General features: G+C 42.6%; 1 protein-coding gene across 3 annotated transcripts in view; it reads left to right on the plus strand.

Moving 5' to 3' along the window:
- LOC109895892 (PDZ and LIM domain protein 2) overlaps positions 1 to 27503 on the plus strand; it is a 60998-nt gene that overhangs the window by 12156 nt on the left and 21339 nt on the right. For all 3 annotated transcript variants that reach the window (XM_020489967.2, XM_031830084.1, XM_031830083.1), the window contains exons 2-6: positions 5121 to 5250; positions 10777 to 10928; positions 19640 to 19709; positions 22118 to 22254; positions 23338 to 23407. In XM_020489967.2, the coding sequence (XP_020345556.1) occupies positions 5158 to 5250; positions 10777 to 10928; positions 19640 to 19709; positions 22118 to 22254; positions 23338 to 23407 (522 nt within the window). In that variant the 5' untranslated portion in view covers positions 5121 to 5157. The remainder of the gene's footprint in view (positions 1 to 5120; positions 5251 to 10776; positions 10929 to 19639; positions 19710 to 22117; positions 22255 to 23337; positions 23408 to 27503) is intronic.

Below are 27503 nucleotides of genomic sequence, written 5' to 3' on the forward strand. Positions count from 1 at the left end.
TGAAGCCTCCAGAAATGCGCTATTATTTGTGCTAATTTAGTTAACATTCTGGTAAGACTGCCAACATTTCTTGTGTGTTTTTGGCATCCCTGTGTGTACTAAGCCGGTAATACCGTAACTCTCGGAATGAGAGGACAGTATGAAAGTCTGAATACCGCCCAACCCTATTGTAGAGTCCGAATGATTTTGCGCTACAAACTATTTAGCTACTTATGGAAAGCTGAGATCCTCACAAACACGCACATGTAACATGTTTTGCTCTATGATGCTCAAGCTACACGAGTGTTTTGAAGAGAAGGGGTTCTTCTACATAAACCACAGGACATGGTGTCTAAAACTGTTATAAGCTTATAGTTGCTGTCACACTCAACTCCACACAGTTGTCACTGACTAGTTGGATATTCATTTCCCATTCAGCAAACAATATCTGTACTACAGCATTTCTATACATTCCTTTTTATCAGGTTTTTGCTTTGGCAGCCCTTATTTGTTTTGACATTTGTCAATAAAACTCTTGAAAGCAGCTGTTTTTATAACCTATTTTCTACTTGTATCCCTGGTTGTCCTAAACATTTAAATGGTAAAACACTTGTGGCTAAATATAAGGGCTGGACATGCAGATAAATGAAAAGCTGGTTTTATTAAAAAAATATACTGTATATTCTTGGGTCTCTGGACTGATGGGGTTAACACCTGAAGTGTAACTATATTACTGTAATGATCTGTTTACCAACAACAGAATTTCAGGTCAATAGCTCACGTTCACCTCAACTGATCTAACTGACAGACTATACCAATAGCAAACAGCTATGACCAATAGCAAGCAGTTATCACCCTTACGCTGCCAATAGCAAGCAGTTTTACAGAGAAGTCGGTCCATTAACACGGAATTAGCGCTGTGCCCTGTTGATAATGGCTCCAGTGGGAGAGCTGCTGATCCTGGTCCTTTGGACTAATTCAACAGCCCAGAGGCTGGGAACATTAGTGTCTGGCCCCAGGGACTACAGCAGGAACAACAGCAGTGGCCTCTGCTGTTTCTCATGGCCACAGCAATTAAGGCCTGTAAATGATGGCGAGCCTGGTAACCCCACTAACTGCCTGACTGTGCTAATGACAGGGTTGGTTAGTGCTGCTTGTCCCAAAACCTTGTGGAATGTACAGACAGCTGTAGATGGCTGAAATGGGCCAGTTTAAGGAGGGAGAGATGTCCCAGATCCTGACTGACTGGGTTCACTGTCTGCTATGCTTCTGCCTGGGTGACTGTGGAACCAGCCTTGGCTCCTAAAGATAGATGACCACCTCAATTGTAACACTATGGTATATGGAACTAGACAGATCATATTTCCAGGAAGATTTAAGACCAGGAACGACATCCATGTGCGTTCTCCACCGATCAGTTGTTCCTTCAGTCCTGCTAGACATAAGATTAGGAAGGTTGCCACATGGTGTGCCAAGGTTCTGATATTGATATGTCCAAGTATGTTTCATTTCAAGTTCCTACATGCACAGTAATGCTATATAGTTGCATAAAGACTTCTGAATCCAGAATTGGGAAACGTCAGCCTGTTGCTGTAGGATTTGTCCGCATTTTGTTTCTGGGTCAAAAATGTTTAGTCACAAGTCCACTCCAACTCTCTGTGGCTGTAGACGGAACAGATTTCAACAGGGACTTCAACACAATAACTTCCTAATTACACAAGAAAAGTATTTGCGAGACTGAGCATGCTTTCTTTTCTATATTTAACTCAATGTTATGCAATTTAGGTTGCTTTCAGTTAAGTGAAGTTGTATTCATTGAGCCCTCTGGTGATTTTGGCATTTTAAATCTTGGTGTGGCAAGCTCCCCCCAAAAATGTTGATGCATGCCAGCAAAGGCACTGCACAACGATACATTAATTGCACTATAATGGTGACACGGTGCCCACAAACTGTTAGGGCCTACATAAAGCTGTAGCAACAGCAGAGCTTTCTTTTCAGCACCATGGAGTGAATCCTTACCACTGCTACACCTGGCTATCAGCGGAGTCTTGTCTGGGAGCGAAACAGTTCATTCAGCCTCATTTACTGCCTTTACGACGGATGCAGTCAATATAACTATTTGTTATTTTTAAATGTACAGCGACAGAATTCAGAACATGGGCCATTCTTACAGTACTCCCCCTGTACACCAAGTTCGAACCACAGGATAAATAAAGGGGGCATATAAGCAGACAATGAATGCTCTTAGAATATCCAATGATTACATTTCTCTAAAATAGGCTACATGTGCACCACCAAGTCAAAACAGTAGGCTAAGTTATGAGGGGGTACAAATTTATTAGGGGGAGACACATGGGCTACTAACAGCTTACGACACAACATGCACTTAGTATTACTTTCTTATTTACAGTATACATATCTCCCTGGCATATTACTTTTATGCAGCAGCATTCAAGACATTTTTGGACTCACCTTGTTGTACTGTGCTCAATTTAACAGGTAGGTGGCACGGCGGTCCTTCTTGCGGTCATATTTTGTCATCAAAGTCTGGCGTTCTCTCGATTCATGGTGCTTTCAAGACGACTTGGAACCTGGAAAAAACTTTGTTGAATCAAGACATCCTTGATCTTCAGGTCGACGCTGTAGAATGAGGCCCAAGTTCCCAGCTTGGAATTCCGAGTTGGATGACCGTTCAAAGCATATTTTCCCAGACGGGGCTCGGTCCCCCCCAGTTGTCTTGAATTCACTGAAGTCTAAGATTTCCGACTTTCCCGTTGTTTTGAATGCGTAGTGTCCCCATGAGTGACAGAACACTGAGCCAATCACGTTGCGACTAGAGAACATTACCAACCCCTACGCTCCGTATTTTCTGTTGGCTGCCCCACCACAGAAAGCACTGACCTAGGCTGAACCACCTGCATTTTGGAGCTGCCTTACTCAATAAAGTATAAAATAGACCATGTTTGTATATGGATTTATTCACTTAATTTTTTTAATAATTTACATTGTTTGCAAACTGATATGTGACACGTATTAATGCCAAACTAAACAGGCAAAAAATGTGTGTGTGCCCACACAGTACCAGGTTTACTATTTTCTACGTTGTAAAATAATAGTGAAGACATCAAATCTATGAAATTACACATGGAATCACGTAGTAAACAAAAAGTGTGAAACAAATCAAAATCAATTTTAGATTCGTTAAAAGTAACCACCCGTTGCCTTGACAGCTTTGCACACTCTTGGCATTCTTTCAACCAAATTCACCTGGAATGCTTTTCCAACAGTCTTGAAGGAGTTCCCACATATATCATTCACTCGGCGGTCCAACTCATCCCAAACCATCTAAATTGGGTTGAGGTCAGGTGATTGTGGAGGTCAGGTCATCTGATGCAGCACTCCCTCACTCTCCTTCTTGGTCAAATAACCCTTACACACCCTAGAGGTGTCCTGTTGAAAAACAAATGATAGTCCCACTAATCGCACACCAGATGGGCTGGTGTATCGCCGTGCTGGTTAAGTGTGCCTTGAATTCTAAATAAATCACTGACTGTTGCCAGCAAAGCACCCCACACCACCTCCATACTTGACGGTGGGAACCACATATGCGGAGATATGTGCACCTACTCTGCGACTCACAAAGACATTGGGGTTGGAACCAAAAATCTCACATTTGAACTCATCAGACCAAAGATCTCCACCGGTCTAATGTCCATTGCTAGTGTTTCTTGGCCCAAGCAAGTGTCTTCTTATTGATGTCCTTTTTTAGTGGTTTCTTTGCAGCAATTCAACCATGAAGGCTGGATTCATGCAGTCTCCTATGAACAGTTGAGATGTGTCTGTTACTTGAACTCTGACGCATTTATTTGGGCTGCAATTTCTGAGGTGCAGTTAACACTAATGAACTTATCCTCTGCAGCAGACTCTAGGTCTTCCTTTCCTCTGGTGGTCCTCAGAGCCCATTTCATCATAGCGCCTGATGGTTTTTGCAACTGTACTTGAAGAAACTTTCAATGCTCTTTAAAATGTTCTGTATTGACTGACCTTCAAGTGTTAAAGTAATGATGGACTGTAGTTTCTCTTTGCTTATTTGAGCTGTTCTTGCCATTATATGGACTTGGTCTTTTACCAAATAGGTCGATCTTCTGTATACCACCCCTACCTTGTCACAACACAACTGATTTGCTCAAACGCATTAAGAAGAAAATAAATTCCACAAATTAACTTTTAACCTCTATGGGATCTATGTCCTTCCACCGGAAAAGTTGAGCTAACGTGCACTAATGTAATTAGCATGACGTAAGTGACAAACTTTCTCAGGATATAGACATGTCTTATGGGCAGAAAGATCAACAAGAATTTAAGCTAACTGCACTGTCCAATTTACAGCAGCTATTACGGTGGAAAAAATACCATGCTATTGTTTGAGTGCATAACAACAAACTTATCATGGCGACTGGTTTGATACATTCACTTATATTCAATGTACTTGATATTGCTCTGATTTGTCATCCCGAGGGTCCCAGAGATAAAATGTAGCCTAGTGTTGTTTTGATAAAATACATTTTTTATTAAAATGTAGGAACTGGGTTGTAAAATTTGAACCTCTGCTGTTTCTCAACACAGCATGAATTACAAAGGAGAGGGAGCTGTCACTGTCTCAACATAAACACATGTGCAAATGATAAACACTACAGTAATGTTGTGCATGAGAAGGGCATGGAGTTATGGGGCCAATTGTATACTGTACCCATTAGATGCATTGACATACCGTAAACCACACTTCCTAAGGGAAAGGGCAGCATCCTGTGCTATGATCCCTTTTAAAATAAGATGGAAATAAGTCCATAGAGAAACGTAAATTAGATATCTGTGGATCTACTGAACAAATGTTTGACTTGATTTGTATCCTGTGGTAAGATACCACATTTTGCTATGTTGTTAAAAAAAAATGTATAAGGATATTTTACAGATTTATTGAAACTGTTGGTTTGCAGGAACTTGAACAATGTCAATCATGTGCCGCTTGGGTTTCAGATTCCTTCCATTCCTTTTAGATGTGGTTACACAATGTTATGTTAAGTGGAAGTCAGGTGACGGCAGTTCTCACGTCTCCTCTCTTTCTCTCTCTCTCTCTCGAGTTGGAACAGGCAGTAGGTGGCAACCTCTGGTCACGTGATGGCGCTGACAGTGAACCTGATTGGTCCGTCTCCATGGGGGTTTAGAATATACGGAGGAAGGGACTTCAAGAAGGCGATAACCATTTCTAAGGTAATTGCTAATGACCTTACTGCTAGTCTGTCACACCCTATCCTCTGTAAAGCAAAACATGGCATGCCAACTCCACTTCCTCAGTCTCTGCTGTACTTCTCTGCACCTCTCATTGTTTATCTTCATTGGCTGCTTTCTACCTGTTTCCTTGACTACTGTATTTAGTCAGATTGGAATGAAGGCTACATCAGGAGGAAACCGGGGGGGGTGGGGTGGGGGTGGGGTGTCAGACCATTGTGAAGCAACAGGAAGAAGGAGCTGTAGAAGGGAGGACATTAGCATATCGTTCTCCTCTGAAAACAAATCAGAAAATCCAGGGCAGACTCCATGCCACAGCCACTCTGAAGCCCAGGGCAGACTGCTCCCTGCCTGCCACAGCCACTCTGAAGCCCAGGGCAGACTGCTCCCTGCCTGCCACAGCCACTCTGAAGCCCAGGGCAGACTGTTCCCTGCCTGCCACAGCCACTCTGAAGCCCAGGGCAGACTGTTCCCTGCCTGCCACAGCCACTCTGAAGCCCAGGGCAGACTGCTCCCTGCCTGCCACAGCCACTCTGAAGCCCAGGGCAGACTGCTCCCTGCCTGCCACAGCCACTCTGAAGCCCAGGGCAGACTGCTCCCTGCCTGCCACAGCCACTCTGCCCACTGCACATCCTGATTCCTCACTACCACGGAATTCTTTATCATTCCTCAAACCTTTTAATGCAAGTGGATCGTAGTGTTTTTGGGGTACTGTTGTTGATTTCAAAGGCATCATTTATTGTCAGCCCATTTAATAGCTACTTTCTTGTGACGATGGGCATTCCTTCTAATTTCCTCGCTCTAGTCAAACATGTAGTCAACAACACCAGCATGCAGGAAACACAGGGAATTGTCTCAACTATCAAACAGTCACTTAAAAGAAACGGGGACCCATGCTGAGGAGGGAGACCTCATCAGTGAAAGTGGTTGTCAAACCTATTGGAGAAGCAGGATTCCCCCCCCCCACCCTCTCTGGTTATGCAGCTATGGCTTTGGTCTGTCTGAAGTGGTTGCGTCTTGGCACTGAAACAACATGGATGGCCCCTCCTTTTCCCATCCTGTTGGCCTGAATAGAGAGCTTGCCCCTTTTTCTGTCGGGCATAGCCCCTGAGAAAGCTGCATCCTTAGTTTATGTGAATTGAAGCGTGCCCTGATCAGAAAAGGCAGGCACCATTGTGGGTTGCCACAGCAACGCGTAATTGCCACTCGAGTGGACCCACAGACATGGCACCTCTACCCTCTTGCTTTGCAAAATGGACAAACACCCTGTTGCCTGTCATTTTCTCTGCAGTCTTCCATGTTTCTGCTGGAGATTTATGAAGGCGGCCTCTTCTCTTCACTGATTGGTTTTTCTTTTCTCTCTGTCTTTAATTGTGCACCAGCCTTGTCGATCGCAAAAGTTGGGCTGCTCTCCGTTGTTCACAAGTGCACAATACTGAGTGCTCAATGAGGAGTTAATCTCCTCATTTGGGTTTTGTATGGTTGAGTGTTTGCTGGTGTGTTTTTTTTTTTTTTTCCTGGTAAATCCCATTTGAATTCAATCCATTTTTGATAGCACCCCTTTTGATTTTAACAAACATTCCCATTCATATATTTGCCTGTTGTGGAAGTGCTCAGAAAGTGACAATTTTTTTTTTTTCATATGTTGTAGCTTAGGCCCTATTTTCCATCATCTGATGTGTTTGTTGTGCCTGCCATCGGTTGAAACACAACACGCTCTTGAATCAAATCAAATTTTATTTGTCACATACACATGGTTAGCAGATGTTAGTGCGAGTGTAGCGAAATGCTTGTGCTTCTAGTTCTGACAATGCAGTAATAACCAACAAGTAATCTAGCTAACAATTCCAAAACTACTACCTTACACTTGTGTGTATAAGGGGATAAAGAATATGTACATAAAGATATATGAATGAGTGATGGTACAGAGCGGCATAGGCAAGATACAGTAGATGGTATTGAGTGCAGTATATACATGAGATGAGTATGTAAACAAAGTGGCATAGTTAAAGTGGCTAGTGATACATGTATTACATAAGGATGCAGTAGATGATATAGAGTACAGTATATACGTATACATATGAGATGAATAATAGGGTATGTAAACATTATATTAGGTAGCATTGTTTAAAGTGGCTAGTGATATATTTTACATTTCCTGAATACAGGGTGGGTGTCATGTTTTGGCTGGTGAATACAATTTAGATTTACTACAAAGATGGGAGGTCCACACATCAGAGAATGTTGACTTGAATGGGTATGTCTGTTTTTAAATTACACTGTCAATCTTCCATGGGGAAACATATTGAAAGTAATTAGAATTGACAATTTCAATGGTGTACCAGCAAAATGTGTATGTCTTGTGTTAAATGTAGTTATTTATTACTGCATTGTTGGGTTTAGAACTTTAAGAAAGGTACTTGAGCAGCATGATGTTAAAACATCATCTGAAGGGATAGGTCCATTCTGTTAATAATATTTAAATTTTTGAAATGAGACACACCCTGTATTCAAGAACATGTATCTCCAACCAATGGTGGGCACAACACACATCTCACATGATGAGGGTCTAAGTTACAACTAATGGGCCTTTTCTTCTTCTTTTCTAAACTAGTGAACAACTGTTTGGAGCTGTTACAAAGCCATTCATAATATTTAAGTCTTTTTTTTTTCTTCATGAGTACAAGATGTATAGTTTTGATTCAACTCATTTCTCGTGCTTCGAGTCTTCACAGATTTGGCTAAATTCGTATGACATAAAAAACAATTTCTTTCCTTACATATATTATACTGTTTTATCATAGTGCATTCAGAAAATATTCAGACCCCTTGACTTTTTCCACATTTTGTTACTTTACAGCCTTATTATAACATTGATAAAATATATTTTCTTCCTCATCAATCTACACACAATACCCAATAATGACATATCGAAAACAGGCTTTTAGAATTGTTTTTAAAATGTATTAAAATAGAACAACAGAATACCTTCTAAATATTCAGACTCTTTGCTATGAGACTCGAAATTGAGCTCTGGTGCATCCGGTTTCCATTGAGCATCCTTGCGATGTTACAACAACTTGACTAGAGTCCACCTGTGGTAAATTCAATTGTTGGACATGATTTGGAAAGTCGCACACCTGTCTATATAAGGTCCCACAGTTGACAGTGCATGTCAGAGAAAAAGAAACGAGCTATGAGGTCAAAGGAATTGCCCATAGAGCTCCCAGACAGAATTGTGTCAAGGCACAGATCTGGAGAAGGCTACTTAAACATTTCTGCAGCATTGAAGGTCCCCGAGAACACAGTGGCCTCCATAATTCCTAAATGGAAGAAGTTTGGAACAACCAAGACTCTTTATAGAAGTAAAAGAAGCCAACAAGTGCTTAGCATATGTGGGACCTCCTTCAAGACTGTTGAACGCATTCCAGGTGACTACTTCATGAAGCTGGTTGAGAGAATGCTAAGAGTGTGCAAAGCTGCCATCAAGGCAAAGGGTGGCTACTTTTTGAAGAATCTCAAATATATTTTGATTTGATTAACACTTGTATTTATTTTATTTTTAGTTACCCCATGATTCCATATGTGTTTTTTTTTCTCCCCCCCCCCCCCTAGTTTGTCTTCACTATTATTCTACAATGTAGTATACGTAAAGAAAACTCTTGAATGAGTAGGTAATTGCATGTAAAACAAACCTGATATTTTGATGTTCAAATGTGGGTGGGGTTAAATGTGGAATGCCTGGTCAAGTGCACAGCCAACACCTCCTGTTCTTTCAAAGTAGGTGGTCACCCTTCTAACGCAGTTCTATACAGCTATCTAGGAATTAATTGATTAATGGCTGCCCAACCAGTGCCAAGATGAGGGCAGATTTCTGCATACAATTGCGTGTGTACTGACTTATTAATGAACTGTTACTGTAAATGGTTAGCTGACTGATATATCCCAGCTATCTAGCTAACCATGGGTAATCTTATTAAATGATGCTATACAGCCCAAACAGTGTATATATGGCTAGACTAGAGATATGCCCTAGCTTATAGTTTGTTAGTGAGTTGCAGATCTAACTAGCTGGAATGAAGCAAAGGTGTGAATAGTAGCCATATAAATGTAGCCTTGCACTGTTTACAGTAGGTCCTCAGCTAGCCAGACCTGTCTGATCGGGTGCCATGGGTGTGTCCAGCATACACCTGTGCAAATCTGTGTGTGTGTGGTGTGTGTGTGTATCAAAGGAATTAAACATTCAACCAATGCCTCAAGTGTAGTGCTGTAGGTCCACCACACACCTGGAGGTTGTGGGGTCCTGTCCAGACAACCCCTAGACACTTGTAGAAATATTAGAGAATTGGACAGGTTTAAGCAATACTGCCAAAATTGCACCAAGCCTGGACCTCTCACCATGTCACCACCTATCAATTCCTCTGGGCAGTAGGCTAGGGGTTGTTTCTGGACAGGCAGTGGATATTATGTTAGCTCAGTAATTCATTGTCTGGCACTGTCCCCAAAAAATAGCTGTCAAATACTTGCTTCCTCTGTCCTCAATTGCATTTCCTTGATTCATTGCATCCTCTCTTCTCATCCTTCTCAAAACCCATTTGGATAAGAAGGTCAGAGGTCCCTCCCCTCTCGCCTTCTTATCCAATGGGTTTTGAGAAGTGAGGAATGAAGGAAATTAAATAGAGATTCTCCCCTTGTTTCCTCCATTCCTCAACTCTCTCAAAGCACATTTGGGGGAGAGGAGTGAAGGTTTCTCCCCTCAGGCTCCAATGTACTTTTTAAGGAGAGGCAAGGAGGACAGAAAGCAAGAATGTGATGTCTAGTTTACACGCAAACACACACTGCTTGAAGAGGTTACTGATTTTATGTTTTGGCATTCAGGTCCAACAAGTCACTTTCTGGCCACTTCATGAGCAGACATGTATGGGACATTTTTGTTTAAATCAAGAGATGCTGTCAAAGGTATTGAATTCAAATGGATGTACCCTTTCATTAGGCTGGAATTCCCCCTAATGCAGGCAGTAGACCCCATTGGCCTTGACATGGGGGGGGGCTGGCTGGCTGGCTGGCTGGCAGGCATCAAAGGTTAGGCCAGAGTAGTCAACCCCACAGCTCCAGTACTGTCCCACTGATTACTTTCCCCTCCGGGTGTCATAAATCCTCACTGTTGAGGTGTTCCAGGTGCATGATGGGCCGTTGTGTCTTACATTTTGGTTGCAATAAACATTAGAATTACTTGCTAGACTCCTGCAAGACCTGATTGACACCTGAAAGGCAAACTGAGAAACAGCCCATCTCTTCACAACAGCCACATAACCTGGCTGGGCCTCATGTTATTACAATCATGACCGTTCACATCTGTCAGCCCTTGACAAATAGTCCAACACTCATAAGATATGCAGCCTTTCGTTCAGGCATGCTGGTTATTTATGTTGCTGATAGCACCATGTCTGCACCAAGTCCACAGGCAGTAGTGTGAGTCTGACTGCAGCTCTTACTTCTGGCCCACAGGTCAACGGGGGCAGCAAAGCTGAGCTGGCTGCCCTGCAGCCTGGTGATGTCATCCTGGAGATCAATGGAGAGAACACAGTGGACATGCTCAATGTGGAGGCCCAGAACAAGATCAAAAACTCCAAGACTCAACTGCAGCTGCTGGTGGAGAGGTAGGGTTCACTACATTGCACAGCTCAGGAGCATAGATGTATCCTCATGTACGGTATCTAAGAGTGTCAAGATGTTTTCATATCTTGGCGTAGATTTACATTTTTGCCATTTAGTAGACTCTTATCCAGAGCCTTGCTCAAGGGAATATTGACAGATTTGTCACCAAGTTTGCTTGGGGATTTGAACCAGTGACCTTTTTGCTACTGGCCCAACGCTCTTAATTGCTAGGCTAGCTGCCTAGATTATTTTTATTCTGTAGGAAGTCCTTACATTAACAGCTTGGCCATGGAAACACTCATCCAAACATCAGATGGGGTCACCACAACGTGGCATCGAGACCACATCTGTGCCTTCTGGTCAGCTTAGATCTGCTGATTGCTTGTATATGTGCCAGTTCCACAGTCGCCACATCCTCTTTCCCAGTTTCCACTTGTCTGCTGTTTTTGTTTTTTAATGTCTTAAGATGTCCCAGCTCTCTCTCCCTACAAAGGACCAGTGGTTTCATTCTGGGGGAATACCAGAATGGGTCAGAATTATGTTGCCAAAATGTACTGTCTGTTACATTTTCCATGTTAATTAACTTTGGATGTTAGCTGAGACCTTGTTAGGGTGGCAGAGAATTGGCTCCACATTGGACCTTTTCCTGTGAAGTGAGACCATTCTTGGCTGGTGTTTTAATTATGGCTCAGTCTGTTTTTTTTTCCTGTCTCTCGCTCCCACCAACTTCTACCTACCTACACTACTGTTCAAAAGTTTGGGGTCACTTAGAAATGTCCTGTTTTTTTAAAGAATGTTTTTTTTTTGTCCATAAAAATATAAAATTGATCAGAAATACAGTGTAGACATTGTTAATGTTGTAAATGACTTGTAGCTGGAAACAGCAGATTTTTGTTTTATAGCGTACAGAGGCCCATTATCAGCAACCATCACTCCTGTGTTCCAATTGTACGTTGTGTTAGCTAATCCAAGTTTATCATTAGAAAACCCTTTTCCCTCAAGTCCTCAACTGGCAGCTTCATTAAAGAGTACCCGCAAAACACCAGTCTCAACGTGAAGAGGCGAGACTCTGGGATGCTGGCCTGCAAGGCAGAGTTACAAAGAAAAAGCCATTTCTCAGACTGGCCAATAAAAATAAAAAAGAGTAAGATGGGCAAAGGAACACCGACACTGGACAGAGGAACTCTGCCTAGAAGGCCATCCCAGAGTCGCCTGTTGACATTGATACGGGTGTTTTGCGGGTACTATTTAATGACGCTGCCAGTTTCAGAAAAGTCTTTGTTTCTGGCCATTTTGACCCTGTAATCGAACCCACATGCTGATGCTCCAGATACTCAACTAGTCTAAAGAAGGCCAGTTTCATTGCTTCTTTAATCAGAACAACAGTTTTCAGCTGTGCTAACATAATTGCAAAAGGGATTTCTAATGATCAATTAGCTTTTTAAAATGTATTATCAACTTGGATTAGCTAACACAATCAAATCAAATTTATTTATATAGCCCTTCGTACATCAGCTGATATCTCAAAGTGCTGTACAGAAACCCAGCCTAAAACCCCAAACAGCAAGCAATGCAGGTGTAGAAGCACGGTGGCTAGGAAAAACTCCCTAGAAAGGCCAATACCTAGGAAGAAACCTAGAGAGGAACCAGGCTATGTGGGGTGGCCAGTCCTCTTCTGGCTGTGCCGGGTGGAGATTATAACAGAACATGGCCAAGATGTTCAAATGTTCATAAATGACCAGCATGGTCGAATAATAATAAGGCAGAACAGTTGAAACTAGAGCAGCAGCACAGTCAGGTGGAAGTTGAAACTGGAGCAGCAGCATGGCCAGGTAGACTGGGGACAGCAAGGAGTCATCATGTCAGGTAGTCCTGGGGCATGGTCCTAGGGCTCAGGTCCTCCGAGAGAAAGAAAGGGAGAAGGAGAGAATTAGAGAATGCACACTTAGATTCACACAGGACACCGAATAGGACAGGAGAAGTACTCCAGATATAACAAACTGACCCCAGCCCCCCGTTCCAATGTGCCATTGGAACACAGGAGGGATGGTTGCTGATAATGCCTGTGTAGCTATTCCATTTAAAAAATCTGCTGTTTCCAGCTACAATAGTAATTTACAACATTAACAATGTCTACTCTGTATTTCTGATCAATTTGATATTTTAATGGACAAAAAAATTTACACATCTTTAAAAAAACAGGAAATTTCTAAGTGACCCCAAACTTTTGAACGTGTATTTTTTTTAATGTATATCTCACAGACCCCGTGAGATACAGACAGACGTGCACACACTTCCTCTTTGCGTGTCCTGGGCCCATGTGAGTGGATTTTTCCCTGCTGACCCCATGCCTCCTTCTGAGCCAGAAACAGCACACACACCGTGACTCGCTAGCTGCCCAGGACAATGGCACTCTGTAGCTCTGCCAGCCACTCTGCCCCATCTGCTCCAAGTCCCACTGGTCTACTGGCAGACAGGATGGGCAAGGCGGTGAAGGGTGGTCTGCACGATCAAGGCCCTACCGTCTTTAGATGGTAGGGAGTACCATGTCTCTCTTACCCATCCTAGTCCAGCACCTCTCTAGCCACCTCCAATCAATTGCAGTATGTGGCCCCATGTAGGGTCAACCTGCAGCATTATGCAATGTGTTGTTCTTAAAGGGAAGTTTACTCCCAGAAGGCATCATTCAAAGCACACACACACTGCAGTGCAATGCCTGATAATCTGAAGTGTAAACAGAGAGGACCCTGGTAAATGGGTTTACAGCCCTGCTGAACACAGCAGCTGGGTTTGCCCATGGGCAGAGGTTGGCATCAGCCCATCCTTAGAATAGGAGTGTTGGTTAAGGGCGTGACTGTCTTAAACTGAGGAACTGCTCCATTGCAGATACACTTGCCAGTGTTCAACCCATCAAACAACCCGTTGTGCAATAACCAGACTTGTGGACTCTTTGCTGTACTTCTTGATTCCAGTTTGAAATCTGCAGCTCAGTGGAGATTTTACTGTGATGCTCAATAGAAAATCACCAGCAGTATATTGTCATTAATGCTTGGTCATTTAGCCTCCATTGCCCTCAGCTGTCTCTTAATTAATCAATTGTTCACTGTCCCTGCAACTGCAGATGGGCATCGGAAATGGTCTAACAGCTGTTCTATAGGCTAGTATAGAAGCAGCCCTATAGTCATTTTTCTTTAAAAAAAAGAATTGCGCCAATGTCTCACGTCTGACTAGTTTATAAGTGAGAAGTAATTTTATTTAACCAGGTAGGCCAGTTGAGAACAAGTTCTCATTTACAACTGCGACCTGAGCAAGCAAAGCAGTGCAACAAAAACAACAGAGTTACACATGGGATAAACAAACATGCAGTCAATAACAATAGAAAATTATTTATACAGTGTGCAAATGAAGTAAGGAGGTAAGGCAATAAATAGGCTAATAGTGGTGAAGTAATTACAATTTAGCAATTTACACTGGAGTGATATATGTGCAGATGAGGATGTGCAAGTAGAAATACTGGTGTGCAAAAGAGCAGAAAAACATATGGGGATGAGGTACAGTTGAAGTTGGAAGTTTACATACACCTTAGCCAAATACATTTAAACTCAGTTTTTCACAATTCCTGACGTTTAATCCCAGTAAAAATTCCCTGTTTTAGGTCAGTTAGGATCACCACTTTATTCTAAGAATGTGAAATGTCAGAATAACAGTAGAGTGATTGGATTTTTATTTCAGCTTTTATTTCTTTCATCACATCCCCAGTGGGTCAGAAGTTTACATACACTCAATTAGTATTTGGTAGCATTGCCTTAATTGTTTAACTTGGGTCAAATGTTTTGGGTTGCCTTCCACAAGCTTCCCAACAATAAGTGGTGGGTGTATTTTGGCCCATTCCTCCTGACAGAGCTGGTGTAACGGAGTCAGGTTTGTAGGCCTCCTTGCTCACACGCTTTTTCAGTTCTGCCCACAAATTTCTATAGGACTGAGGTCAGGGCTTTGATGGCCACTCCAATACCTTGACTTTGTCGTCCTTAAGCCATTTTGCCACAACTTTGGAAGTATGCTTGGGTCATTGTCCATTTGGAAGACCCATTTGCGACCAAGCTTTAACTTCCTGACTGATGTCTTGAGATGTTGCTTCAATATATCCACATTTTCTGATGATGCCATCATGATGCCATCTATTTTATGAAGTGCACCAGTCCCTCCTGCAGTAAAGCACCCCCACAACATGATGCTGCCACCATCGTGCTTCACGGTTGGGATGGTGTTCTTTGACTTGTAAGCCTTCACCTTTTTCCTTCAAACATAATGATGGTCATTATTGACAAAGAGTTATATTTTTGTTTCATCAGACCAGAGGACAATTCTCAAAAGTACAATCTTTGTCCCCATGTGCAGTTTCAAACCGTAGTCTGGCTTTTTTATGGCGGTTTTGGAGCAGTGGCTTCGTCCTTGCTGAGCGGCCTTTCAGATTATGTCAATATAGGACTCGTTTTACTGTGGATATAGATACTTTAGTACCTGTTTCCTCCATCTTCACAAGGTCCTTTGCTGTTGTTCTGGGATTGATTTGCACTTTTCGCACCACAGTACGTTCATCTCTAGGAGACATAATGCGTCTCCATCCCGAGCGGTATGGCAGTTGCTTGGTCCCATGGTGTTTACACTTGCGTACTATTGGAAATTGCTCCCAAGGTTGAACCATATTTGTGGAGGTCTACAATTGTTTTTCTGAGGTCTTGGCTTTCTTTTGATTTTCCCATGATGTCAAGCAAAGAGGCACCGAGTTGGAAGGTAGGCCTTGAAATACATCCACAGGTACACCTCCACCTCTGACTCAAATGATGTTAATTAGCCTATCAGATGCTTCTAAAGCCATGACATAATTTTCTGGAATTTTCCAAGCTGTTTAAAGGCACAGTCAACTTAGTGCATGTGTTCTGATCCACTGGAATTGTGATACAGTGAAATAATATGTCTGTAAATAATTGTTGGACTTTGTCATACACAAAGTAGACGTCCTAACCGACTTGCCAAAACTATAGTTTGAACAAGAACTTTGGAGTGGTTGAAAAACGAGTTTTAATGACTCCAACCGAAAGTGTATGTATTCTTCTGACTTCAACTGTAGGTAGTTGGTTGTATCGTCTATTTACAGATAGGCTGTGTACAGCTGCAGCGATCGATGCTGAAAGTTAGTGAGGGAGATAAGTCTCCAACTTCAGTGATTTAATTTTTTTTTATTTAATTGCCATTTGTTCCAGTCATTCACCTCAGATCTTGATGGAAATGTGGCCAAAAAAGCTTTTGGCTTTGGGGATGACCAGTGAAATGTACCTGCTGGAGCATGTGCTACGGGTGGGTGTTGCTATGGTGACCAGTGAGCTGAGATTAGGCAGCGCTTTATGGATGACCTGGAGCCAGTGGGTTTGGTGACGAATATGTAGCGAGGACCAGCCAACGAGAGCATACAGGTCGCAGTGGTTGGTAGTATATGGGGCTTTGGTGACAAAATGGATGGGACTGTGATGGACTATATCCAGTTTGCTGACTAGAGTGTTGGAGGCTATTTTGTAAATGACATCAACGAAGTCGGATAGTCAGTTTTACCAGGGTATGTTTGGCAGCATGAGTGAAAGGAGGCTTTGTTGCGAAATAGGAAACCGATTCTAGATTTAATTTTGGATTGGAGATGCTTAATGTGAGTCTGGAAGGAGAGTTTACAGTCTAGCCAGACACCTAGGTATTTGTAGTTGTCCACATTCTAAGTCAGAACCGTCCAGAGTAGTGGCATGCAATGGTCTATGTGAAGTGTTCAAATGGAAGTCAAGATGTCTATAAGACAAGACATTGGTATGTACTGTATATTAGTTTACTGGATTGTTGCCATTCTTCCTGTTTCCATTATTGTGAAGTAGAGAAGGCAGGCACAATAGACAGATAGGAGTCTATGGAAACTGAAGAATGCATGACAGGCAAACTACCAAGTCTCCTATATGACAAAGATCAACATACTGTTCCATTTTGGATCATAATAAAAGTCCCTGTTCTGTGCAGGAATCAGATCTCTAGAGGTGAGACGATCATCTTCACCTCAGACAGCCACTGCTCTCAGCCCATGCTCATCCACCCATCTACTGCTGTACATGAGGCCTATGGTAGAGGGCAAAGGTCATATTACATAAGGCCCAGCTGTTAACCTTGGATGCCTCTCATTGTCTGAAGGACATCAGTTAAATGTATCCTCGTCTCTCTCAACCACAGGATCTTTCTTCTGTGAACTGTTGGCATTCCAAGTGAACACAGGCATTTCCTTACAGGGAACTTATTTTGAACTCTAATTAACCATCCATTATGTCCCATTTTTATCCTGTAAGTGTAATATCTTCCGACTGCTGTAGCATGAGGAGCCCGTTTTCCTATTTCAGCTGTTCCTCTGGTTGGATGTGTGCCTGCACATGTGGAGTATTCAGATACAGCCCAGATCCTGTTTCTGCTGTTAGAGGTGTGTTTCTGGGCGATTTACCACAGGCATCCAGGGTCTTCCTGTGCGCCTCATTACCCTGGGCTGAGGCTCAGCTGAGAGGAGAGGCAGGCAGCCCTACAGTGGGGGGGTCACTAGTTGTTTACATTGGCTCGTACAGTCCCTACATATTTCCCTTCCGAACTCAATGATAGAACTGCGCATATGTTTTATTAAAGCGAGCACAGTGAAAGAGCTGGAAAGATGAGACTCTGCTAGGAGCGTCATGTTAAAGAGCATCAGAATCTTCAAAACAATTCTCTACTACCTGTCGACTGCAGGCATTTTGAATCAAAACGACATACCAGTGGTTGTACTGACAGCACTTTGGCATAGGGGAAACCAAAACAAGGTGTCTGATTCAAAGATCCGCTTTTGATTTTTGCAGCTGCGCACTTGCACATTGGTGCATACTTGCTGTTAGTCTTCAGTTTCGCCCTCTGATCTCTTGTGACATATACGCACTTCGGAGGCGGTAATCAGATTTTCATACCCACATACCGTTTCTATACCATATCGGTGGATACGGTATTACAGGAAGTGCACACAAGGGGCGCTATTTCAAAAAACATACAGTACCAGTCAAAAGTTTGGACACCTACTCATTCAAGGGTTTTTCTTCATTTTTACATTGTAGAATAATAGTGAAGACATCAAAACTATGAAATAACACATGGAATCATGTAGTAACCAAAAAAGTGTTCAACAAATATTTTGAGATTCTTCAAAGTAGCCACCCTTTGCCTTGATGACAGCTTTGCACGCTCTTGGCATTCTCTCAACCAGATACACCTGGAATGCTTTTCCAACAGTCTTGAAGGAGTTCCCACATGTTGAGCACTTGTTGACTGCTTTTCCTTCACACTGCGGTCCAACTCATCCCAAACCATCTCAATTGGGTTGAGGTCGGTGATTGTGGAGGCCAGGTCATCTGATGCAGCTCTCCATCACTCTCCTTCTTAGTCAAATAGCCCTTACACAGCCTGGAGGTGTGTTGGGTCATTGTCCTGTTGAAAAATTAATTTTAGTCCCACTAAGCGCAAACGGGATGGGATGGTGTATCGCTGCAGAATGCTGTGGTAGCCATGCTGTGTGCTGTGAATTCTAAATAAATCACTGACTGTGTCACCAGCAAAGCACCATCACACCACCTCCATGCTTAACGGTGGGAACCACACATTCGGAGATCATCCGTTCACCTACTCTGCGTCTCACAAATACACACGGTGGTTGGAACCAAAAATCTAAAATTTGGACTCATCAGACCAAAGAACAGATTTCCACCGGTCTAGTGTCCATTGCTTGTGTTTCTTGGCCCAAGCAAGTCTCTTCTTATTGATGTCCTTTTAGTGGTTTCTTTGCAGCAATTCAACAATGAAGGCCTGATTCACAGTCTCCTATGAACAGTTGATGTCTGTTACTTGAACTCTGAAGCATTTATTTGGGCTGCAATCTGAGGCTGTTAACTCTAATCAACTTATCCTCTGAACTATAGCCATTGACTTCTACTGTGCAAATATACTGTGCATTATAGGGAAATAATGCACGCTCTAGAACGCCCTTAAAGCCAATCAGAAACAAGTGTTCAACACCGCTGTCGGTATTTTGAAATACCCTGGTATACGGTATAAATGGTATATTGCCTAATATGCACGCAAGTACACACAAGTCCTCCGGCGCTCACAAAATATCTGAATTGAACCTTTTGTGTAATGTATCTAACCACATCAAATCAGACCAGTCTACTTAACATGTTGATGAATAATATGAGACATTACATTAGATGTTATCAGAGCTTCCAGTCTATCATTGTAGGGAATACTTTGACATGGCTCAAGTCATCTAACAGACCTGATTTGAATCATTAGTGTGATAATTACTGTAGTTGACCTTGGGTCCATGTCTTTGAAGTAAAACTCATGTGGGGGTTTTGGCTTGTATCCTGTAATGCATTGACGTATGCAAGCTTCCTTACTCATTATCCTTTAACAACTCATTTTAAGCAATTATGGTTTTGGGTACTTGTTTAGGGCTTGACATGGGTGAATTATGTGTTACTGAAGACTGTGTTACTCTACTGGGCCAGTGTTGCACTCTCCTGGGATGTGGATACCATTCTCCTGATTTATTACAGTTTAGGTTGTGTGTGTGTGTGTGTATGGTCCATTGATCTCCAGTGTCTTCCTACAGGCCTGAGCCACCCAGCCCTGAACAGACCAATGGAACTACCACCCCAGAAAAGCTCACTGGACGCTTCCAGGTCAGTCAATCATGTCCTCTATCTGTGAATCAGTACTTTTGTTGATGGGCATATGATGGATGTAAGGCCTATTAAAACGCCGTAGGCCTTCACTTTATGACCCATCGAGACATTCTTTCCTACGGTGTTTATCCCACTATCTTCCAGTATCTGGTTACATCAGCAGCATATCTCTACATGATGAATCCTGTCCTAATGGTTTGTGTAATGGCTGATGCCCGAAAGCCATGTAGATGCTGTGTCTGCTTCATATTTACATATCACTTATCAATGATTTATTGGAGGTCCAGATGAGCCGGAAGCAGACATCCTCGTGTGACTGTAGAGATATTCCATAACTCTGTGGCCCTGGGACAGAGAAACATGGGAGAGTAACCAGAGAATGCTGTAAATCAGCAGAGGTTTCTGTTTTTAATATGGTAACAGAACTACTGCTGCGTCTCCGTGGTAACACTGGCCGAATACGAGCCCATGCAGGGCACAAGGCTGAAGTCTTAGACCGAACAGTCACTGTCATCATTTTCACATGGTGATATTACTTATCTGATTCCAACAAACCTGGTTTGACTTACCTCCGGATGTGCAGCTCTAACATGACTGTACATTATACCTCAACGTGTACTGAGTGTATTTCTGTCTTTTTGAAGACTTAAATGAAGCATATATCTCAAGTGCCTACTTGTCAACAGCGTCTGAGCACCATCTAAAAGTTCAAGGAGACAAATGTTTTAGTTACAGTTGAAGTCGAAGTTTACATACACCTTAGTCAAATACATTAAACTCAGTTTTTCACAATTCCTGACATTTAATCCTAGTAAAAATCACCTGTCTTAGGTCAGTTAGGCTCACCACTTTATTTTAAGAATGTGAAATGTCAGAATAATAGTATAATTATTTCAGCTTTTATTTCTTTCGTCACATTCCCAGTGGATCAGAAGTTTACATACACTCAATTAGTATATGGTAGCATTGCCTTCAACAATTTAAACTTGGGTCAAATGTTTCGGGTAAACTTCCACAAGCTTCCCACAATAAGTTGGGTGAATTTTGGCCCATTCCTCTTGACAGAGCTGGAGTCAGGTTTGTAGGCCTCCTTGCTCACACACGCCTTTTCAGTTCTGCCCACACATTTTCTATAGGCTTGAGGTCAGGGCTTTGTGATGGCCACTGTTGTCGTCCTTAAGCCATTTTGCCACAACTTTGGAAGTATGCTTGTGGTCATTGTCATTTAGAAGACCCATTTGCGACCAAGCTTTAACTTCCTGACTGATGTCTTGAGATGTTGCTTCAATATATCCACATAATTTTCCATACTCATGATGCTGTCTATTTTGTGAAGTGCACCAGTCCCTCCTGCAGCAAAGCACCCACACAACATGATGCTGCCACCCCTGTGCTTCATGGTTGGGATGGTGTTCTTCGACTTGCAAGCCTCCCCCTTTTTCCTCCAAACGTAACGATGGACATTGTGGCCAAACAGTTCAATTTTTTTGCTTCGTCAGACCAGAGGACATTTCTCCAAAAAGTACGATCTTTGTCCCCATGTACAGTTGCAAACCGTAGTCTGGCTTTTTTATGGCGGTTTTGGAGCAGTGGCTTCTTCCTTGCTGAGCGGCCTTTCATGTTGTGTTGACCTAGGACTCGTTTTACTATGGTTATCAGGTACTTTTTGTACCTGTTTCCTCCCTCCAGCATCTTCACAAGGTCCTTTGCTGCTGTTCTGGGATTGATTTGCACTTTTCGCACCAAGGTACGTTCATCTCTAGGAGACAGAACGCATCTCCTTCCTGAGCAGTATGACGGCTGTGTGCTCCCATGGTGTTTATACTTGCATACTATTGTTTGTACAGATGATCGTGGTACCTTCAGGCGTTGGGAAATTACTCCCAAGGATGAACCAGACTTGTGGAGGTCTACAAAATTTTTTTCTGAGGTCTTGGCTGATTATCTTTTAATTTCCCCATGATGTCAAGCAAAGAGGCACTGTGTTTGAAGTTAGCTTCTAAAGCCATGACATTATTTTCTGGAATTTTCCAAGCTGTTTATAGGCACAGTCAACTTAGTGTAAGGAAACTTCACGCACTGGAATTGTGATACAGTGAAATAATCTGTCTGTAAACAATTGTTGGAAAAATGACTTGTGTCATGCACAAAGTAGATGTCCTAACCAACTTGCCAAAACTATAGCTTGTTAACAAGACATTTGTGGAGTGGTTGAAAAACGAGTTTTATTCACTCCAACCTAAGTGTATGTAAACATCCGACTTCAACTGTACATTGTGAATCAATTTTTTTAAACATCCTTGCAATTAAAGTTATTTTAGGAATACGGATAAGCAGTTTCACATTTTTGTGTGTGGATAAATGTTTTGATCATGCGGACTGTGTCATGCCCTGTTCTGTTGTAGGAAGCAGTGCTGGTGAGTCGAGATGAGAACCAGAACTACAGAGAGTACTCCATCTCCAGCCCAGCCTCCCTGTCACCTGGACCCTACTCACCTGAGCCCCCTTCCAGCCCTGAGGGGAAGAGAGAGAGCACCAAGAGGTACACTACAGCATCCACCATCACCTCAAACTGACTTCCCTCTAAATGACTAGGACAATAATGCGTTGCTTGAGTATGAAAAGTGGATAGATACCAGAATGGATAGATGGTGATGGGTTACAACTTTTATCCAGGTGTTTTAGTTAAAGGTCCACTGCAATCTTTTTTTTAACTTCAATATCAAATCATTTATGGGTAACAATTAAATTTTTCAATTAAAATGGGCAAAAAGAAACCTATCGCTTCTTAGCGAAGAGTAATTTCTCAAGCACACATTTGCTAGGTCTATCTGGGAGTAGTCTGAGTTGTGAGTGGAAAACTAGCTGTTATTGTCAGTGGTTTGGTACTCTCTTCTTGGTCTATTAACTAATTTAATACCTGGTGATGTCACCAGGCAGGCCAAAACTCCATCCCACCAAAATAGGCTTACATTTCAGGCGGTATTTTCAAACAGGTCTTACACTTAAAGGGTATTATCATCATTATGTGGAAATGTGTATTTAGAAAATACAGGTAAATCACGTTTTTGACTGTGCTGGGCCTTGAAGTTGGGGATGGTCGTAGGGTAGACTACTAGAGCATCCACTTACTGTAAGTGCTCCTTTGAGTCCTACACTGGACCAGAGTAAATTGGTACAATAGTAACTGGCAGAAAATGGAGCCATGGAATTGTGTGGTAGTAACAAAGGATGTGCACACCATATCACATTCCACCTTGTTCATTGACAGCATCAATGGGCCAGGCCGTGGAACATTCGCTACTCTGCACTGCTCTGTCTGTAAAGCCTAGTTGCTATTCACCTGGATCATTTTGTAGGTCACAGTTCAAACCTTATATTGCCCCGGGTGAATCGAATGCCTGTCTAGTGCTGGGAAACTATGCTTATTTATTCCTGTCCTAGTAATCTGCAGAGCTAGTAAAAATATACCTTGAACACACACATTTCATAAATTAATATGAACGTTAATGAGAAGTGTTTGTTTATGATATTTTGTCAAGTATTTCCATTAAGACCATTAAGGGTATTTTCTATGAGATGGCACACACCATTATCAGTGTAATCTTTCTCTGCCGTTTCATAGCATCCAGCTGTGTTCGTGGTCTCCGGAAGAGAAGACGTCTAGTTACAAGCTGTCCAGACCACTGTCACAGGTAGGTCTTCCTCATACTCCCATTGCACAGGCCCTTTACTTCCTATGTGATTTCAACATGCGTAACCAATCAGTATAAACATAGACCTCCAAAGATTTGCACAACTTGACGATGTAAGTTTCCAAGGCCTTTACAGCGAGAAAGACAGGATGCAGACAGCATTTGATATTTTCATTGCCGGGGAACTGAAAGGTCACTTTTTAAAGATCTGACATTAAGTTGGAACACAATCTGGAAGCGGTTTGTTTAAAGATCACTAAGGAGGAGAGTGATTTAGCTCTCCATAAAACAATAGACTTGACCTTTTTTAGTGGTCTACTATATGAAACTCATTAGTGTAATCTCCTGGTTGTCTCATTTGCAGTAAATAAATTATGTGGTTGGGGGTTATCTGCAGATTTCTGCTTGAATTCACTTCGCTTATTTACTGTTCCAGCAACCAGCGCGGAAGGTGTCTGGAAAGATTTCAATAAGCTAGAGGACAGAGAATGTTGTGGGAAAATTGTTCATGAGATATTCCAGCTATGTCTTACTGCCCCAGTCCCAAGTATTGGTCCCACAGAAGACACACCATGGGAGATGACCGCAGGAAGAAAAGAAAAAAACATGCAGGACCCTAATGGCCGGGGGACAGGGAATGGAATTCCATTCATTTTATAAGTTGTGTGAACATTACATGGCGTTAGATAAATATGGCCTCTCTGGCCTGGAGAGTGAAGATTTAAACTCTTCATCTAAGGAGCCGATGACTTGATCAGAGGCTAGTATAAAAGTCTTGTCTAATATGGAATATTTTCATGGTGAGGGTGGTCCCGCCAGCCAAGCAGCTCCTACTGTTCAGTGTATTTTAATGATCTCAGAGCTGATAGATATTACAGGTATGTGTCATCAGTATCAAGCTGTCTATCAACACTCCTTTGGGGGCCTGGTCAATCATTTTCCTTTTTCGGGTTGTCTGTCCTGTTTCTAGAACAGGACGGTTGTCTGGAGGAGGGGAGGGTTGTCTGGAGGAGGGGAGGGTTGTCTGGAGGAGGGGAGGGTTGTCTGGAGGAGGGGAGGGTACCTGGTTGGATCTCTGTGCAGACAGACAGTTCATAAGGACACTGTTGTGTTATGAGATGTTCATTTTCTGTGGAGCGCTTTGAAGCTATGTACCTCAGGCAGACTGGAGTGGAGACTATTAGGAGCTGTCCTAGTTGGCTGAGACTTTTTATCAGCAGCTTATTAGGAATGCACTGACTTACATGCTCCTCCATCATGCGTGGCTGTCTGGGATGACCATACATGTTTGTGGTATTTATGAAGGCAGGTGGGCCAAACGGGGGTTGTTATTTAAAAACAACTTTTTCTGACATTTTGGAGATCAGCTCTCCCTTGTTCTTCATCTCAAGTTTTGGAATCCATATCCCCTCTCTCACTCCCTCTGGGAGCCATCACATTCCTTCTGTCTCACTCCACTGAACACGGTTTTTCTTTTTTCTCCTGTTTAACCAAATTCTTTAGGAGTCACACACTACTGTGTTTCTTTACTGAAGAGACATGAAATTCTAGAGAGGCCAGATAGATGTTTAATTGTTTGTCAGACCTGTGCATCTAACACATGTTAACAGTATTGCTGGCCTCCTCTTGCTGTGGTTTAACAGGGCTGACCTACTGTCTAAAGACATTATCTTGGGAGCCCTTGGTCACCACTTCACTCACCACCTCCACTGTGGCTTTGCTGGAGCCTGTCTTGGAGAGCTCTCTCTGTCCTGGCCTCCTAAGCCTGAAAACGTTCAAATTACTGAGATACAGGGCTGGTGGATGAGGGGTGATTTTGGCGGGACTCTTCCTCCATTGGAGGTATCTCTGGTTCTGAAGAGGAGACGAGCCTCCCACCCTGTATCTGCAATTAGTGAGTGGAGCCCTTCGGTGTGCTCTGCGGGTAAACTGCTGGGAAGAGGCCTGACCTGTTGGCATGGACATACTGCTCTGTAGTGTTGTGCTGCTCCGGACTGACTGGCAGCAACACTGCAGCCTAGTGAGCAGCGGGCCTCTGCTCCCCTGACAAGGCTCTCTGTCACGCCTGAGAGGTGCAGAGTACTGCTGTATCAGGTGATCAGTCTCACTGTAAAGCATCATAGTGTTTTCCAAACCTCGTTTGACTCTACGTGAGGAGAGTGGAATGTGCGACTGGATCCCCCATTTAGCGGGATGTTAGATGTACAGGTCATTTTGTCAGGATGATGGTAGGGGTTCTGGGAGGCTAATGTTGGCTTACCCCAGCCTTACAAGGCCTGCCATTGTGAATGGGTGCTTGGGGAGCTGTAGGAGATGGGCAAGGGGGGGGGGGGGGGGAGGGTAGAGGGACACTTGGGACATGGGAGGGCCTCCACCATTCCCAAACAAACAATGAAGGACTGTCATTTTTTTTTGTATATTTGAGCTGTTCTTGCCATAATATGGACTTAGACATATTTGGTAATAGACTATCTTCTGTGTACCACCCCTACCTTGTCACAACACAGCTGATTTGCTCAAATTCCACAAATGTTCTTTTAACATGGCACACCTGTTAGTTGAAATGCACTCCAGGTGACTACCTCATGAAGCTGGTTGAGAGAATTCCAAGAGTGTGCAAAGCTGTTAAGGCAAATGGTGGCTACTTTAAAGAAATCTCAAATATCTATATTTTAATTATCACTTTTTTGGTTCCTACATGATTCTGTATGTTTTATTTCATAGCTTTGATTATTCTACAATGTAGAAAATAGTAACAAATACAGAAAAACCCTTGAATGAGTAGGTGTGTCCAAACGTTTGACTGGTGCTGTACATGCATACACTCAGTGCCTTCGGAAAGTATTCACACCCCTTGACTTTTTCCACATTTTGTTACGTTACAGCATTATTCTAATATTGATTGATGAAGAAACATTCATTTCAATCTACACACAATACCCCATAATGACAAAGTGAAAACTGGTTTTTAGACATTTTTGCAAATCTATTCAAAATGTTAAAAAAAAACAGAAATACCTTATTTACGTAAGTAATTCAGACCCTTTGCTATGAGACTCGATTGTGTCGGCACAGATCTGGAGAAGGTTACTAAATCATTTCTGCAGCATTGAAGAACCTTCCAGAAGGACAGCCATCTCTGCAGCACTCCACCATTCAGGTCTTTATGGTAGAGTGGCCAGACTGAAGCCACTCTTCAGGAAAGGCACATGACAGCCCGCTTGAAGTTTGGCAAAATGCACTGAAACGAGACTCCGACCATAAGAAACAAGATTCTCGGTTTGATGAAACCAAGATTGAACACTTTGGATTGAATGCCAAGCCATCACATCTGGAGGAAACCTGACACCATCCCTATTGTGAAGCATAGTAGTATCCTCACAGCATGATGTTGCCGTTTTTCAGCGGCAGGGACTGGGACACTACTCAGGATTGAGGTGAGCCGGGACTTCAACCTGATCGGACATCTCTGGAGACACCTAAAAATAGCTTTGCAGTGATGCTCCCCATCCAACCTGACAGAACGTGAGAGGATCTGCAAGGAATGGGAGAAGCTCCCCAAATATCGGTGTGCCAAGCTTGTAGCGTCATACCCAAGAAGACTTGATGCTGTAACCGCTGCCAAAGATGCTGCAACTAAGTACTGAGTAAAGGGTCTGAATACTTATGTAAATGTCAGATATCTGTTTTTATATTTTTAATACATTTTGCAAACATTTCTAAACTTTTTTTTGCTGTCATTATGGGGTATTGTGTGCAGTTTTGGGGGGGACGGGACAATTGAATCAATTATAGAGCAAGGCTTTAACATAACAAAATGTGGAAAAAGTCAAGGGGTCTGGATACTTGGAGCAGTAATATTCTACATACAGTACATGAAGGTCAACACAAGCAATAATTTCTGATGAAAAAAACACATTTGAAAAAATGGTGTGTGTGGTATAAATAGCGTTTTTGGAAGAAAAATATACTGTAATGTTAATGCACAAAAAAAGCTTAATTCTTGTTATTTGTTTTGGGTTGGATGGTTCAATAGCCTTACTCCCAACTTGATGGATAGAGATCATTTTCATGTGCTTAACTACAGTACATTGAA

Source organism: Oncorhynchus kisutch, linkage group LG8 (assembly GCF_002021735.2).
Source record: "Oncorhynchus kisutch isolate 150728-3 linkage group LG8, Okis_V2, whole genome shotgun sequence".
NCBI lineage: Eukaryota > Metazoa > Chordata > Actinopteri > Salmoniformes > Salmonidae > Oncorhynchus > Oncorhynchus kisutch.